Source organism: Fukomys damarensis, unplaced genomic scaffold (genome assembly GCF_012274545.1).
Source record: "Fukomys damarensis isolate Sample0158 unplaced genomic scaffold, DMR_v1.0_HiC HiC_scaffold_37, whole genome shotgun sequence".
Classification (NCBI taxonomy): domain Eukaryota; kingdom Metazoa; phylum Chordata; class Mammalia; order Rodentia; family Bathyergidae; genus Fukomys; species Fukomys damarensis.
In genome coordinates this window covers 9,122,716-9,140,103 of record NW_022900949.1, presented here as the reverse complement: position 1 = coordinate 9,140,103, position 17,388 = coordinate 9,122,716, and the positions used below count along the sequence as shown (strand labels likewise).

The 17,388-nt window shown below is 59.1% G+C and overlaps 1 protein-coding gene across 1 annotated transcript in view; it reads left to right on the top strand.

Moving 5' to 3' along the window:
* Nucleotides 1–90: 90 nt before the first annotated feature.
* Nucleotides 91–17,388, top strand: part of Nfic (nuclear factor I C) — a 21,467-nt gene continuing 4,169 nt past the window's right edge. Inside the window, exons 1-8 of the mRNA XM_010634843.1 lie at nt 91–281; nt 5,339–5,410; nt 8,057–8,131; nt 8,787–8,910; nt 9,415–9,539; nt 13,162–13,287; nt 15,352–15,536; nt 16,396–16,534. Of these exons, the coding sequence (XP_010633145.1) occupies nt 5,371–5,410; nt 8,057–8,131; nt 8,787–8,910; nt 9,415–9,539; nt 13,162–13,287; nt 15,352–15,536; nt 16,396–16,534 (814 nt within the window). The 5' untranslated portion in view covers nt 91–281; nt 5,339–5,370. The remainder of the gene's footprint in view (nt 282–5,338; nt 5,411–8,056; nt 8,132–8,786; nt 8,911–9,414; nt 9,540–13,161; nt 13,288–15,351; nt 15,537–16,395; nt 16,535–17,388) is intronic.

The following is a 17,388-nucleotide window of genomic DNA, read 5'->3' as shown; positions in this document are numbered from 1 at the left end:
CCCCGCTTCTTCCTTCCTTCACTTCTTATTTTATTCCCGCCGGGCTCTTTTATTATTAGTATTGGTTTCTTAGACAGGGTCTCCATGAGTAGCCGAGGCCTTGAACTCGCCGTGGAGCCCGGGCGGACTGGGAACTCCCGGCGAACTCTCCTGCCTCAGCCTCCCGAGTTTTCCCTCCGAGTGGCCCCGCCAGCCCGGGAGATCGAGGCCAGCTCAGCCGCAGGCGCTCCGGGCTCCGGGGGGATCCTCGCGGGCTCCCGACAGCCCAGGGGCAGGACCTGGTACGCAGTGGGTGCTCAAGATGTGCTGGGTGAAAGAATCCTGGCTTCCCCTGCACGCCCAGGCTTGCAGACCTAGCTAGGGGTGCGGCAGAGGCTGAGGGGACCCAGAGCAACAGATCGGGTGCGCCGGCAGCGGCATCTTTGGCGATAGCTCTTCGGGGGGTGGGTGGGCATGAGGAGGTGAAAGCCCAAATGTCCTAAGTTTTCAGCCACATCCAGGAGGAGCCCGGCAGCCGTGGACACATAAACCACATCTGAAGCAAGATGAGGATGAAGCGGGACTGTGGCAGGGTCGGTGGGTGCAGGGAGAAGATCCAGGGGGAGGCTGTGGCCGTGCAAAGGCCCTGGGACAGCATGGAGCCCAGCAGTAGCAAGGAGCCCCTGTGGTTGGAGCAGAGGGAGGAGGGGCAGAGAGGGACAACAGGGAGGCGGGCAGGGGACGGGTGGCTGTGCAGGGCCCTATGGGCTGCAGGAGGAGCCTCGGCCCAGGCCAGTGGGAGCCATGGAGGGCAGAGGGCAAAGGAGGGGGGACCTGGCTCAAGTGTTAAGGCCTTGGGCTTTTGTACCCTGCTCGGGTCCGGAATGAGTCTGGGCGGAGGGCATCAGGACGGGGTTTGGACAGAGGGAGCTGGCGCCTGCCAGCTCTCGAGCAAGCTGAGCCTGCAGCGGGGATTCCAGGGCCTGGCTTTGCCTTTCGCTTTGGCAGCCGCCACGGAGGGAGGCCGACGGAGGCGGACGTGGCGGCGGCAGAGCCAGCTGCACTGGAGCCAGGCTGGAGCGGCCGCCGCGTGGAAGGGCCTGGTCCTGTTTCCGCGCCCCAGGCAGACACTGAATGTGACCCGTGGGGCTGTTCCCGGGCCGCTAGGCTGGGTCAGGGACCCTCAGAGCGACAGCCGCCCACACCTCCCGGGGGGCCCGCAGCAGCCAGGCATCCAAAAATAATATTTAACCTTCGCAAACAGATAACGCACACTGACCACGTTAACCATTTCTCTCCTTCTTGGGGAGCGGGGGAGTTGAGGCAGGGTCTTGGACTCATGGCGATCCTCCTGCCTCAGCCTCCCCCGAGTGCTGAGACCACAGGCGAGCACCACCATGCCCGGTTTAACATTCCGAGCACGCAGCGCAGCAGTGTTCATCAGAGTCCATGCCACTGTTGACCTCCGGCGCTTTCTCACCTCCCTAAACTGAGCCTCCGTCCCACGATACGCTGACTCCTGTCTCCTCTCCAGCCCCCGCACCCCCCCCCGAGTCCACTTCCTGTCCGGGGAGTCGCCTGCCCTGGCGTTTCCTGTCTGTGGGGGCCGTGCTGTGTGTCCCCTGTGCCTGGCGTCCTCAGGGTCCCTCCACGCTGTGAGGAGCGTCCCAGCCTCGCTCCTCTTCCCGGCTGAGTAGTATTCCAGCGTGTGGACAGTGGTGTCCCCCTGAACCTCTGCACTGTGCTGTGAGCACATTGTGTGCACCCCATTTTCAAGTCAGTCGGGTGGGTCCCTTGGAGCAGAGATGTCATGTGACGGGTGCACACTGGGCTCTCGAGGGCCCTCCCTGCTCTTGCCCGTAGCAGCTTTGACACTTTGAATCCCTCTCCCAGCACCCGGGGCTTCCGAAGATTTCTGCACATCGGCAGCTGGAGACTTGAAAAAACAGCCAGAGTGCAGTGCCGCACACCCGTCGTCCAGACACTCCAGAGGCTGAGGCAGGAGGATCGCAAGTCACGCAGCCCAGCCTAGGGAACTTAGCAACTTAGTATTCCTTGTCTCAAAATAATAATTAAAAAAAAGGGTTGGGGATACAAAGGCCCTGGACTCTTTCTCCAGTACCAGAAAAAAGTAAATCAGTACACATCTGGTCAGTCATGCCTAGTGGTGCTGCAGAATAACCTTGAGTGTCTCACTGTGGCCTGAGTGGCCCGAGGCAATCGCTGTCCTCTTACCTTCTTGTCTCTGCCCTGGCCACCGTGTTCCAGCCCTGTGTCCTCTCCCTGGCCCTCACCCCCCCTGTCGGTCCCTGCCCTAGGACCTTTGCACTTGCTTTGACCAGTGCCCGTGACCAGCTCGCAGCAGGAGGCAGAACCTGCGGGCTCCTCCCAGGCCCTGCTGCCTGCAGTTTCCTTTTGTCCCTCCCACCTGGTCCTCTGCCATCTCCCCAGTGCCCGCCAGGTTAACCAGGTGGTCTGAAAACATCTGCTAGATGGACTCGGGCCACGTGGTGACCTCCAGCAGTGACCGTGACCGGTGGAAGCACAGCCTCCGGGCAGAGGGAGTTGTCCCGGGCAGAGGAAAGGCGGGGCCGCGGCCACTGCCACAGCGCCTTTGTCCTGAGCTGCCACAGACCAAATTTGGGCTCTCAGCCACGGACAGGAAGGAACAGTTTGTACGCTGGTCAGCAGGACCCGATTTGTGTTGCCGTCGCTGCCCGTGATCTCGTGTTTGTCTGAGCAGATTTGGGGGCTGAGCAGACATTCCGGGCTGCACACAAATACCACCCAGACTTGGGAAGTCATCGAGCGCCGCCGAGTACCAGGGTCTCGTTCATACTAGCGTGAGGGTGACTGCTTGGTGCTGCTTGGTGCCTAAAGACCTCTGTGTCTCTCTGAAGGGGAGATGTTTGGGGAAGGAGGGATCCTAGGCCCAGAGACGGCCAGTGTTTCTCCTGAGGCTACACAGCAACAAGGAGGAACCCGGATCTGCCCCCTCATACCCTGTACCCCATGCATAGCAAATGGGTAGAAAACTCCTCCGAGATGGCAGGATTCGCGGAAGGCTGTAGAGAGATTGTGCATTAACTGAGGGCCTACTGTATACCCGGGGGCAGCACTCATCGGCGGCTTCTCCCCTCCGTCGTCGCCTCCCCAGAGGGCCCCGCGCCATTCGCCCTGTGAGGTTAGAACGGAACAGGCAGGGTCAGAGATCTGGGACCCCTCTCGTCTGTGCTTTGTGCAAGCTCAAAATATTTAGCCAACTTCTGCCCCGAAACCAGGGGACTCGGGGACGGAACCGGGCCAGGTTCTGACTCCTGGTATCACCCGCACACTCTGTGCAGCCCAGGTCCGGGCCTCGGAGTGAGGCAAAAGCTGTTGTGCAAGGTCCCGGCTTCAGTTTACCTCCCATTGAGCGTGCTGAATCCACCCCGGACGTGGTGGGGCGCTGGATGTGGGCCAGGCCTGGACCCCTTCCCTCGGGGCCTGCTAGGTGGCCATCTGCACACCCGAGGGGAGGATTGTGGGCTTCTTTTTCTTTTCTTGTTCAAGGATTTTGGTAAAGACAGCATCTTGCGAAGTCGCCCAGGCTGGACTCAAACTTGCAATCCTCCTGTCTCAGCCTCCTGAGAGCTGGGACGGGCCCCTTCCCTCCTTCTGTGCGGCCTCCTTGCCGAGGCCAGGGCTGCGGCTGTGCCTGTTTCCCCACAGGGAGGCTTGAGGTGCGGCCCAGGAGGCTGGGCCTCCATGGGTGTCCAGGGAAAGCTCCTGGCAGCGCCAGCCAGGCCAGCCGGCCTTTGGAAGAGGGTCCCGCGTAGTGTCCCAGCGACTGGTGCCCAGCTGAGGCATCCAAGTGGGCCTGGCTGGCTCTAGGGGCCGCGCTGCCCAGCCCGGGAGCCGCCAAGTTGGCTGCAGTCTGCCCTGCCTGGTGCCAGCCCTGTGGCAGAGCCAGGCCAAGTGGGGCTGCTCTGCCGAACTGGGAAACTGAGGCACAGGCCTGCTATTGTGGCACCCCCAGCCCTGTTTTATTTTTTATTTCTAAACAGGGTCTCATTAAGCCCCTAAGTGGCCTGGCTGGGGTGAAACTTGAGGTCCTCCTGCCTCAGCCTCCCTGAGTGCTGAGATGCTAGGTGACAGCACCGGGCCTGGCGGAAACACCATTTTTATTGTTCCCTATCACAACCCCATGACTGGCGTCTGACCCGGGGAGAAGCAACGCATGTGGACCCGGTTGGGGACGTCCGTTGTCACTGTCACCCTGTTTTCCTCATCCGACAGCAATGCTGGGCTGAAGGTTGTCTTAGGGATATAAAATAAGATAAGAATACCACGCTTGTGGTTATCTGGAGGATTTAATGGTAATAGTAAGCCAGGTGTGGTGGTGCACGCCTATCATCTCGGCACCCTGGGAAGCTGAGGCAGGAGGGTCTAAAGTATGACCCAGATGGGGAAGCTTACTGCAACCCTAACCTCAAAATAAAAAATGGAAAGGGCTGGGACAGAGCTCAGTGTGAAGGCCCGGGGTTCAACCCCCAGGACTGCACAATAAATAAATACATAAAATGCTTCCGAACCATGCAGTGGACACTACCATTTATGGGTCCCCCGTCCCCTCTCCCCCAGGCTCCAGATGTGCTGTCTCCCTGCCACCTCCACGCAGCCCACAATGCCGTGCGCAGCTGCCATCCTCAGCCCCAGCACCGCGGAGAGGGGGCCGCAGGGAGCCGGGAGCGCTGAGCTCCTCTCCCTCTCCCTCCCCCCTGCCAAGGAGCCCGATTATTTTTAGATGAGGTGGAGAGAGAGCACCGGGGCACATGGGGCATTGCAGCCGCAGACAGCCGCCCCTCAACTCCTGGAATAAGGAACCTGAGAGCAAGGGCCCAGTCCCTGGGGCTGCAGGAGCAGAGGCGGAGGCCAGGGGACCAGGAAGGCTCAAGGAGTCGCCACTAAACCAACTGTAAAACCCGCAGGACAGGGTGAGGCCAGATGAAGAGTTGTCCTTCCAGAGTATCTTCATCTCCTAGAAGGCAGAGAGGGCAAGGGATTTGCCCAGAGACATACAGCACGAAAACGGCAAAGCTGGAGCCCTGTGTTCAGGGAGTGGTGGTGCTCGCCTGTCATCCCGGCACTTTGGGAGGCTGAGGCAGGAGGGTCACAAGTTCTAGCCCAGCCTGGGCAACTTAACGAGACCCTGTCTCAAAAAGTAAAAAGGGCTGGGATGAGCTCTGTGCAAAGGCCCTGAGGTCAGTCCCAGTACCGCAAAGCAACAGGCAAAGCTAAGATTTGAACCAGTCTGTCAAGACTCCAGGTGCCCACATTTTTATTCCGCACCATGTCACCAACTCTCACTGTCTTACAGATGCGGAGCAGAGCGGCAGTCCCCGGGCGGGGATGGGCTCGGAGCAGGAAGACAGCAAGCCCATCACGCTGGGTGAGTTGAGTTCCGGGCGCTGGCAGCTGGGCAGGGCGGCTCCAAACTGAGTTGGGCCTGGAGCAAACAGGAAGGAGGTGGAAAGGCTTTTCCTGGGCCCCCATTGACACCCTCACCCCACAGCCACCACCAGAGGGCGCTGTGAGCACCGAGTGAGATCCTCCCTCTGCCCTCCACAGCTCCCATTTCCCTCCGGCCAAAGTCCAAGTCCTCCCTGCAACCCACCAGGCCCTCCCTGCACAGCCACTGGTCCCCTTCAGTCTCCCCTCCTCCTCCTCTGCTTCATCCACACAGCCTCCTCACGGCTTCTGCAATAGCAGGCTCCTTGCTGCCCCAGGGCCTTTGCACACCCCTGCTTTCTATCTGGTCAGCTATTTACTACTTCATCTCTCTCCAGATCGCCCCAATGTCCCTTCTTGAAGAGGTCTTTCCCGAGCCCCTTCAAATCAAACGCCTTCTGGTCTCTCTTGGCCACAGCCGTCTGTTTTATCTCCTCCAGAGGAAGTCAGTAGTTGCATATATATTTGTGTGGCTGCTCAGTGACTGCGTAGGCATTTGCTTATGTCCCCCCAGAAGGGTGTCGCCTCCATGAGAGCAGAGTGTGTCTGTCTGGGTCACTGGAAAAGTCCCTGGTGCACAGCAGGTGTTCAACATTTGTAGGAAGAGAGGCAGAGGGGGAGGGGCAGGGAGAGGCCAGCATGGGGGGGTTCAGCCCCAGGCCTCTCCTCCTGTCTCCCCTGCCCTGTGGCTGTGACCCCAGGTCCTCCCCACAAGCCAGATGTTGGGGGAGGTGAGAACAGCGGTGCTGGCCGGGTCCACAGGGACCTCGGTGGCTGTGGTGTCTGGCAGAGGAAATCTCATCCTCACTGCCTGCCAGGGAGTCCCCCCCGGAGACAGCTGGGCGGGCCCTGCACAAACAGGAAACCCTGGCCTCGGGGAGGGCGGAGGAGCTGCGTCCACACCAGCTGCCCAGCTGGGTCAGCAGGAAACACTCCGGCCACTTCCCCTAGACACTGGGACAGGCCGCCCTGTCATCCCCAGATGTCCACTCCCTGAGTCGCTGCTCTGTAGATGGTGTGCAGCGAGGTGGTGATGAGGGCCCTGGGCACTGTGGGAGGCTGAGGCAGGAGGATCCCAAGTTTGAACCCAGCCTGGGCAGTGTAGTGACTGAGGGAGACCCTGTCTCAAAATTTAAAAAGAGGTGCTGTTGGAGTTCTGTGTGGAGGCCCTGGGTTCAACCCCAGTACAGCCAAAAAAGAAATTAAGAAAAATGACCAGCCACCCCACAGTCCGTGCTGGCCCTTGGGGGCCAGGAGAGGAACTGTCCCCACCTACGAGGCAAAGCCAGGAGTGGCTGCTGAGTCCCACCTCTGCTGGACCGTCTCTCTGGCTCTCTCAAGGCCTTCTAGCCCCTGGGGCTTTTTTGCAAGGGCCGTTCCCACTGCCTCAGGGAGGCAGAGAATTGTCACGTCTAAAATCCTCCCATTAGGGCAGGAATGCAGCTCAGTGGCACAGCACCTGCCTGGCAAACAGGAGGCCCTGGGTTCAATTCCCGGTACAAAAAAAGTTCCTCCTATCTCGCTGGGTATGGAGGTGTGTATGGAGGCTGAGGAAGGAGGATCAGGAGTTCAAGGCTAGCCTGGATTCCACAGTGAGCCCGTCTCAAGGAAAACAAAAAGACCCCCGAAGCTTTTGCAGCCTCACACAGGAGGCAGGGAGCCTGGTGAACTTCTCCCTGCTTTACAGATTTTAGCACATTTCTTCCCCTTCTCTGCCCACAAGGAGCAGTGGCCCTGTCTGGGAGCTCCACTGGGCTCTGTCAGAAGCAGCCCCTCTGCCCTCTGCCTCTCCACCCTCTGCCACCCCTCTTCGGACTTCAGGAGCTTTTATTTTTAAAAAATTCGTTGTGATAGAATGGTCATCCTGTAGATGATAACCTTTGCCATTTTTAAGTTAATGTCATTAGGCCAGGCGTGGTAGCGCACGCCTGTCATCCCAGCACTCGGGAGGCTGAGGCAGGAGGATCGCTGTGAGTTCGAGACCAGCCTGGGCTACGTAGTGAGTCCCAGGTCAGTCTCAACTACATAGTGAGACCCTGTCTCAGAAAACCAAAAACAAAAAAACCTCAAATAAGTTAATGGCATTAAATACAGTCACAAAGGCTGTGCAGCCATCACTACTGCCTAGATCAGTGCAGTCCTTCGGCCCGTAGGAAGCTCCGTCCGTCCCCACGAGCAGCCCCCCGTCTCATCCCCAGCCCAGACACCCCCAAGTCCACTTCCTGTGTCAGGTCGCCTGTCCTGGGCACTTCCTATCCATGGAGCCCACCCTGTGTCCTCTGGGTCTGGTGTCTCTCACTGAGCACAGCGTCCTCAGGGTCTGTCCACTCTACGGTGGGTGTCACAGTCCCGGTCCTCTTCCTGGCTGCGTACTATTCCAGCGTGGCTGGGCCTCACTGTGTCCCGTTCCCTTTGTCCATGGTGCTCACTGCAGGATGGTTGGGTGACGACCCCACGGAAGGACAGGGCTGTTCCAGGAAGTCTGGGTTTGGCCACGGCTCTGCCCCCAACCCCGGCCAGTCTCCATCACCTAACCCTAACCCCAGATCCTGCGCCCACCTGCTGACCCCTCCTCTCTCCGTTCCAGACACAACTGACTTCCAGGAGAGCTTTGTCACCTCTGGCGTGTTCAGTGTGACCGAACTCATCCAAGTGTCTCGGAGTGAGTGTCCCCAGGTGTCCCTGAGCTGGGAGGAGTAGAAGGCACGGGGCTTTCCCGGTCCCCTTGTTCTCTCCGGCCCCCGCCCCAACCTAGTGCTCCCAGAAAGGAAGGCAGCCGAGTCCCTCCCAGAGCCCAGGGTCAGGTCACACATCCTGGGCCACCCACCTCCCAGGGCACGGGATCCAAATGCTGGGTGGAGGAGGCTGAGGTAGGAAGATCCCATGCCCCAGCCCAGCCTGGGCAACATAGCGACTCAGACCCTGTCTCAAAACACAACAAAAAAAGGGCTGGGGAGGGAGTTTAGTGCACAGGACCCAGATTCATCCCCAGGACCACGAAGAAGAAAGAGAAAGAACATCCCACAGCCTCTGTCTGCAGGGCCCCGTCCTGTCCTCTGCCTTCCCGTGGTCCCGCTGGGGCCCACACTTCCTGGACGCCCCTGCCCGGCCCAGTGCCCGTCCTGTCCCCATCCTCAGAGCCCGGCCTCCGCCCCAGGCTCCGCCCCCCCCAGCTGTGACCTTGGCCTCTCTCCACAGCCTCCTCTGACCACAGGCAGAGGCAGGTTTGGGCCCAGCCAACTTGGGGCGCGGCCCCCCTGGGAAGAGGCCCCCGGAAGGCCCTCCCCGCTCACAGTCCTCTCTCTTCTCCTGTGCAGCACCTGTGGTGACCGGAACCGGTCCCAACTTCTCTCTGGGAGAGCTGCAGGGACATTTGGCCTACGACCTGAATCCAGCCAGCACCGGCATGAGAAGAACGCTCCCCAGCACCTCCTCCAGTGGGTACGTAATCCAGGTCTCCACCTCTAAAGCACTGCGTGATCCTACCCACAAGCCCAGACTCCTGCGGCCCTAGCTGGTTCATTCTTTCCCTAGCATACCTGTCTTCTACTTCCTCCTGGGCCTAGAAACTCCTATTCATCCTTCAAAACCCAAGTGCCCCTTCTGTCCATCCTTCATAGCCCACTTGGGCGGCCTCAAGTCCTGCTGGCCCAGCCAGCCCTTGGGAGCCACCTGAGAATGCAGAGGCAGGATCCGCCCTGCTAGTTCGCACTGGGACCTCTGTGGAACCCCTCCCGGCTCTGGCCTCGGGGATCCCCTCCGAAAAAAACAGGCAGATTGGAACAGGTGTTGAAGGAGAACAGCCTGAAAGGCCCTAGCGCTCCCAGGTCTCGCGATAGCATATCCCTAGTCCCGCTCCTCCCGGAACCGGAAGTCAGTAAAGCCCGCCGTCGACCGCTCCCTGTGTCTCCATGGTAACTGGCCTCCCTTTCCCTTGCCCCTTAGGAGCAAGAGGCACAAATCGGGCTCCATGGAGGAGGACGTGGACACGAGCCCCGGCGGAGACTATTACACTTCGCCCAGTTCTCCCACGAGTAGCAGCCGCAACTGGACGGAGGATATGGAAGGAGGTAGGGCTGGTGGTGGGGGATGGGGAGGCCGGCCTTCCGGTAGGATTTTCGGCAAGCGGGACTACGTGTCCCGGCAGGCACTGCGCGGGCGCTTCGGGTAGGAAGCCGGCCCGGAGTCCCGGGGCCTCCTGGGAGTTGTAGTCACACTGGCCGCGCGTGTTTGGAAATGAAGTTCGGGCTCACGCGTTCCACTAGCTCTTTGATTCCACTCAGGCGGAGAAGAGCAGAGCCTTTCCCTTGCTGGATTTTTCTCTTCTCTACTGTTAAAGTCTCTTGTCTTTGGAGTTCCTGAGCCCTTGGGTTAACTCAGTGATTCGAATCAGCAGGGTGCTTCTTCTGGGGTCTCCATAGAACCTGTCACTTAAGGGGTCCCCATCTCGTCCAGAGAGCCTCAAGTCCCACAGCGTCCCTTTCCGGGAAGATTTTGTCGTGTTGCCCCTCTGTTCCTGGAGTCCTCTCCAGCTGACTTTCTCCTGGGCCTCCCGTTTCATAGGGTCAGCGGCTCCGTAGTCTCCTTTCTGTTGAAGGATAGCTCCTTAGACCGACCGCTGTGTTAACTTAGTTATCTCCACCAGGGACTTTTCCAGAGATTTCTCTTCTGTGGGGTTCTGACCTCCACCCCAGTTGTCGTCTTAAAGAATCCTTTTACTCTAAAAGTCTGCCTTCTGCCAGGCCTGGTTGTCGCACGCCTGCGATCCCAGCCCTCGAGACCGAGGCAGGGGCATCGCGAGAGTGCAAGGCCAGCCTGAGCTACGCAGTGAGACCCTGTCTCAAACAACAAAAAACCCCACCTGGCCGCTAAATATTCTGCTCTGCAGTGGGCTGACGACTCACTTTCAGGAAACAGGTGTGCAAAATGTCCCCTTGGTGGGGCCGGCACCCCTAAATTCTAGAAGCACTGCCTGATGTAGTCCTCTATCCTGAGATACCCCAGCCGGAATACCCCCATATCTGCCTGCCTGGGGGGACAGCCTAGCCCCTCAGTTACATGGTGGCCCCACACTCCCCTGCGGCCTTAGTTTCTCTACAAAATGGGGATATGCATCATTTAAAAAGAATTTTTTTTGAGACAGGGTCTCACTGTGTAGTTGAGACTGCTTTGGAACTCACTATGTAGCCCAGGCTGGTCTCGAACTCAGTGATCCTCCTGCCTCAGCCTCCCGAGTGCTGGGATTACAGGCGTGTACCACCACACCCGGCCAGGGGATGTTCATTTTGAAATGCCCCTCTAATAAGCTGTTGTGGGGATTATGGGGTTGTTTTGTTTTGTTTTGCTTTTGTACCGGGTATCAAACTCAGGACCTTGCTTATAAGACAAGCGTGGCCCCGCTGAGCTAAATCCCTGGTCCTATGTAGGCTTTTTAAGACATACAACCCAAAGGACAGTCGCAGGTAGATTGGATAAATGTGGTGTAAGGGATTCAGTTTCCTGATTTACGTTCTACTGAATGTGCTTTTTTAAAAATTTGAGTGTAAGTTTTATTCTCACCTCGTGGTCCAAGTTGGTTTACTGAAGCTCTTGCTATCACATCTGCATTTCTTTTTTATTTTATTTTTTGTTTTTTTGAGACAGGGTCTCACTATGTAGTTGAGACTGACCTGGATCTCACTATGTAGCCCAGGCTGATCTCGAACTCACGGCGATCCTCCTGCCTCAGCCTCCCGAGTGCTGGGATGACAGGCGTGCGCCACCATACCGCTACATCTACATTTCTTTCAGCCAAAAGAAAAAGGGTGCAGGGAGGGGCTGTCAGGTGTGGACACTCCCTCTCCCTTTCAGAATTACTCACAGAGGTGGCATTTACCTCTTCTATTTGTCTCTGTGCCTGGCAGCTGGTCACCTGATCGGCCCTGGCAGATGCTGGCGGAACGTACTCTTACTGTGTAGGGTCACAGGACTGTCTCAGAATCAAGGTTTCTGTCACTAAGTAGATATCAGGTGACCATTTGCTCTGTCATTGATTGGCATCTAAAAAGTACCTCAATTTGCAAAGCAGAACCCGCAGGCTCACGGGGCATTCTGCCACCTGTTTCTGTCCTTACCGCTCGGCCAGGGTCACGAGCTCGCTGTGCGACAGTCACAGGGGTCACCCCACGTGCCTGGTTGAGAAAGGGGCTTGAGGAGAGAAACCGACCACCCATGGCCACAGAGCCAGCCGCAAAGCGCAGGGCCAGTGACCTCAGAGGTCCAGAGAGGAGCAGCTGCCCTGCTGTACTGGGGCCCCAAGGCCTGGAAACTTGCGGGGCTCTGACCCCAGGCCCTGCCCCTCCTGGGCCGCTGAGGCAGGGGGCTCTGCTGCTGCCCCGCCGGGAACAGACGGCCCAGGAGCCAAGTAATCAGCTTAGCAGCCGTAATGAGCCACTGATTGGGGGCCGTCTAGACAGGAAGCCGGGATGTATGAGGCGGGAGGTGGGAGGAGAGGAGGAGAAAGAACGGCCCCCAGGAGACACAGGGCCCTGTCTGGGGACCTCAGCGGTTGTCACACTGAGGAGCTCCTCGCAGGGAGCTGGCAGAGGCCTGGGCGGCTGCTCAGCACCCTGCAGTGCCCCGGATGCCCAACCGGTCACACCTCTGTCCCAGAGACCCGACACCCAGGGGAGAAATTTGGAACAAGAACTTTAGATGGGTGGAAAAAAGCTCAGGTGCCATAGTAGAAAATCTGTGTTAAAGATCATTTCTAAGGTTGTGGTCCTCTGGGGCCCCGGGCCCCGCTGGGGCGGGGTGGCGCTCGGATGTCCCCGAGCCTCGCCTGCCCCACACTGGGGCTGAGCTCAGCGTGGCACATGGGCTGCATCTGACTGCTGTGCGCTCCACGGCGGCCTCTGTGGGTTCAGAGGGGCCTGTTTAACAGACGGGCCCACTGAGGCACTAAAAGGCCCGCAACACCGTGAGGCCCCCCTGGGAGCCCCCAAAATGCCCTCTCTGGGGCTTCGATGCCGCCCAGGGTGGGTCCCGGGTTAATTTTCAAGGGAAGGGTGGAAATGCCCAAGGGACCCCAGAATCCCCTACGCTCGCCCGGGTCCCCACAGCCCGGCTGCAGCAGGACCCCGAAGCTGTGAGCTGGGTGGCTGGGAAAGGGGGCTGACGTCCCCCCTGGGAAAATACCGATGCCCAGAACTGGCGAGTCCTGGGTCACCGCGCCCCGGCCCACTTTCCCACACTGCTATCAGGTGGGAGTTCCTGTCGCACACACGGGAGGACGTGGTGCCCACTTGAGCCTCTCATCTCTTTGTCCATCTGTCTGTTCACTGAAGGCTGGGGCTGTTCTGCCAGCGGGGAGGTAGTGAGCCTCCCATTGGCTGAGCAATCCAAGACAGTGTGATCAGGAGGTCGGAGGAGGGTGGTCCTGAGCTGTCCGATTTCTCTGGAAGGAAAGTGGGTGGGGCCGAGCTGTGACAGGCAGGGGCCCCTGTGCGTGACTGGCCATGCGACCCTGGGCAGCGCCGTGGCCTCTCTGGGCCTCAGTTTGCTCCTCTGTGAAATGGGCTCCCCGCCTGCCCCTCGGGTTCTTGGACAGCAGGAGGCAGGGTGACATCACTGGCACATCATCAGCCTTGGCTCTGGGGGTGCCGGGGACTCTGGGAATGTGGCCGCCTGTGACGCCCTGGTCCCCTTCCGCAGGCATCTCCTCCCCGGTGAAGAAGACAGAGATGGACAAGTCCCCGTTCCACAGCCCGTCCCCGCAGGACTCGCCGCGCCTCTCCAGCTTCACCCAGCACCACCGGCCGGTCATCGCGGTGCACAGCGGTGAGGTTTCACGCGCAGTCCCTCGGGCCAGGGAGTCCCTCGGGTGTGTGACCGCGAGCCGCGTGCTGGTGCCCTCCAGCCGGCGAGAGACACATGGGCGCCCTGTTGTGGAGCTGGGCCAGATCCCAGCTCTGTGGAGAGCCACACGAACCCCGTGTGACCTCACCTGGGCCTTGGGAGGTCGGCCTGCACCCCACTTCCCAGATGCAGGCCGAGGCTTAGACAGGGGCTCCAGGGTCACACACGTCCCCTCTGCAGGGACAGGAGGACAGAGACACTCGGCATCCCCAGGTCATCACACACCAGGCCCTCAGGGCTGATGTACGCCCTGGCGGGTTCCAGGAGAGGAGTCTTGGGGCCTCCCATGGGGCTGACTCTCCTTTGGGAGGAGACAGGCTTGGGGAGCAGTGTGAATCAGAACGGAGGTCATGGCGGTGGGAGCTGGCAAGCGATGGCCCTTGGCTGGCTGTTCTTGTTAATAAAGTTTTATTGGCACACAGCCCAACACCTGTGTGTGTCACCTCTGGCTGCTTCTGCACGGGGCGGGGGGGGCAGAGTTGGTTAACAGTCCAAAGCCAAAAATATGTAGTCTGCTCAGGGGCCAGGGACAGAAGAGACAGGGTGTGACTGCTGCAGAGAGTAAGCATTCTGTTTGTTTTTTTGGTACAGGGTTTTGAACTCAGGACCTTGTGCTTGCGAGGCAGGCAGCAGAACCACTGAGCTAAAATCCCCGGCCCGAGAATAAGCATTCTGATGGTCACTGAGCTGGTTAGGGAAAGGCAAGTAAATGCCACATTAGAATATTACTCAGCCAAGAAAAAGAGCAAGGGTCTGACACTCGCCACAGCATGGGTGGATCTTGAGGAAGCTGTGCTCAGTGAGAGGAGACAGCATGAGGCCCCATGGACAGGAAATGCCCAGGACAGGCAAATCCAGAGACAAGAAGTGGACTTGTGGGTGCCAGGGCTGGGGAGGGGACGTGGGGACCGACAAGTTTCCTTCTTGGGTGACAGAATGTTCTGGAACTAGAGGTGGATGCACAGCTCTGTGAAAGTAGTAAATACCAGTGAAGCGAACACTGTGACAAGGTGACTTCACGGAGTGTGATCAGGCAGCCCTCAGTTCCGGGTGCTTGGGCCCAGGGCTTCTCATAGCATATCCTGCTGTCTGCTTCGTAAACCATCTATAGGCAGCTCCTTGCACGTGGTACAATGAATGCTGCGCGCCGGGGGACACGTTGTGTTGTTCAGGAGCCACCCCTAGGGAAAGTTTGCATGTTCGATACTGTTTTTTTGAGGCAGGGTCTCACTATGTAGCCCAGGCCAGCCTCAAACTCTCGGCAATCCCCCTGCCTCAGCCTCCCGGGTGCTGGGATGACAGGTGCCTGGCTTTGATATATTATTTTAAATTATTTTTTCTTCCATAACTTTTTTTTTGTACTGGACATCGAACTCAGGACCTCTCGCTTACGAGGCATACGTGGTGTCACTGAGCTAAATCCCCGGCCCACCCAAAATTTTCCCACCCAAGGTTAGTTGAGTCCTTGGAGTTGACCCTGAGCACACAGGGGGCCGAGTATGTTTGTTTTTTTTTTTTTTAAAGATATATCATCTGACCTTTTATAGAAAGATCTTGCTGATTGCTGGGTCAGAGAGTGGACGCCAGAGCCAGATTTGCTGGGCCCAAACCCTGGGTCTGCCCCCTTCTTACTGTGTGGCCTTTGGCAGGTGACACATCTTCCGTGAACCACCTCGTCTTCTTTTTTTTAAAAGTACAAGGCATGGTGGTGCCTGCTTGTAACCCTATTACTTTAGGAGGCTGAGGCAGGAGGATGGCAAGTTTGAGCCCAGCCTAGGCAACGTAGCAATTTAGCGAGACCCTGTCTCAGGAGAAAAAAGAGGCGGGGTGCAGCTCAGTGTGCGGAACTGTAAAAGGGGTGAGTGGCATGGGAGCGCCATGGGGTCTGTGAGTGTGTGGCCTGGGAGGCCTGGCCCGTGGTCATCGCACTGGGCACCGTGACAGAGGTGGCGCCCGTGTGACCGCCGCCTCCCGCTGTCTCCGCAGGGATCACCCGGAGCCCCCACCCGCCCTCGGCCCTGCATTTCCCCACCACCTCCATCCTGCCCCAGACGGCCTCCACCTACTTCCCGCACACCGCCATCCGCTACCCGCCCCACCTCAACCCCCAGGACCCGCTCAAAGATCTCGTCTCGCTGGCCTGTGACCCGGCCAGCCAGCAGCCCGGACCGGTGAGTGCACGCAGCATGGGCGCTGGTCTCTCGGTGGCCGCAGGCGACCCTGGGGACCCCTGGCGCGTTGTTCGGCTGTGCTGAAATGCACGACTTCTGTGTGAGCTGGTTTCTCGAACACAGGTCCGCAGTTCGTTGGTTTGGGTCAGTGGGATTTAGGCTTCTCCACATGTTGCGGTTAATGGTTCTTAGGGCACAGCAAGGCCCTGCCAGCCCCCTGCTGACCTCATGGAGTCCGGTGGTGTAGAACATAAGCTACATGGGGTGGGAGGAACCAGTCAGAAAAAGCAGCCGTGCTGGGCATGGCGCACGCCCTGTCATTCCAACACTGTGGGAGGCTGAGGCAGGAGGCTCGCAAGTGTAAGCCCAGCCTGGACAACTGAGTGGCTTAGTGGAACTCTGATGAAAAATATAAAGGGCTGGGGATGGAGCTCAGTTCGAAGTGGGGCTGCGGAACAGAAAGAGGATAGGAGGGGAGGTGGCAGGCAGGCAGGAGACACTCAGCCAGGCTCAGCCTGAGCGGGTTTGCTCAGCTTCTGGCATCCCAAAGTCTTCTGAACTGGAAGTGCTGGCCGAGGTCACAGCCCTCCGAGCTACCTCGGAAGACCTCTGGTGGTGTGGTTCGCTGTGCAGTGACGTCGCTTGGGAGGAAAGCGGGTCGGTGCACAGGCGGCACGAGGGGCGGTACGTGTGACCCCAGCAGTGCCCAGGGTCGCGGTGACGCTGGCTGCTCTCAGCCCCACCAGACCGGTCGTGGCCCTCGGGCCCCTGTGCACAGAGCTGGGGACGTCGGTGCCAGCATCCCAAGGTGGAGGGGACGCCCACTCCCTTAACCACGTGTCTCTCTGTCCCCCCTCAGTTAAACGGAAGTGGCCAGCTCAAAATGTCCAGTTACTGCGTCCCCACCTCGATGCTGGCCCCTCCGCCCCTGGCGCTGTCCCCGGCTACCAAACCCACTGCCACCTCCCAGCGACGAGCCACACCGCAGATCTCGCCCAGTAAGCACGCGGGAGCCAGCGTGCCCCTGTCCTTGGGGCCCTCCCCACTCCGCTGCCCAGTGAACTCAGGCGCCCAGAGGGCATCCGGGGCCACACGGGCCAGGGCGACAGCCCGGGGTCTGTCCTCTTCACCAAGTTCCCACCCAGGCTTTTGGAAGTGCCCCTCCATGCCGTAAACACCTGGCCAAGCACTCCTGTCATCCCAGCCCTCTGGGAGGCTGAGGCGGGAGGATCGTAGGTTCCAGCTCAGAGAACTTTGTGACCTAGGGAGACCCTGTCTCAAAATTTTCCTAAAGGGCTGGGGATGCAGTTCAGTGTGAATTCCTGAGTCCAGTCCCCAGCGCCACAGAAAAATAAAAGTACCCAGGTCTCCAACTGGCCACACAAGAGCCTACCCCAGCCCCCAGAAAGCTTATGTCGGTGAAAAATGAGACCTGTGTGGTACAATTTTAAAACTGGGGTGTTTCGCGTAAAAATTCCACAGTTTTAGATTACTGGGGAGAAAAATGGGTCACACACAGCCCCGACGCTTCAGGGCACCCGAGCTGCGCCACACTGCAGATGGGACCGTGCCCACCTGACCCAGGCATACCCCGCCAGCCCCAACTGCGTTAGCTCCAGGGACCCCAGCCTGGGCTCTGTCCCAGGGGTGAGGGGTCGCGACCCCTCCTCTGGCGGCCCCTACCCCACCTCTGCGCCCAGGGTGGCTCTCCTGAACCCTGGAAACCTCTAAAGTGGCCCCCACACCCTGGGCTCCGTGTGAGTTGGGCAGCTGCCTTTCCTTTCTGAGCGCAGAGCCTTCTGTGCCCCAGAACGCCGGCTTGGGCACCTGCCTGGCAGGGCAGCGGGGGCCG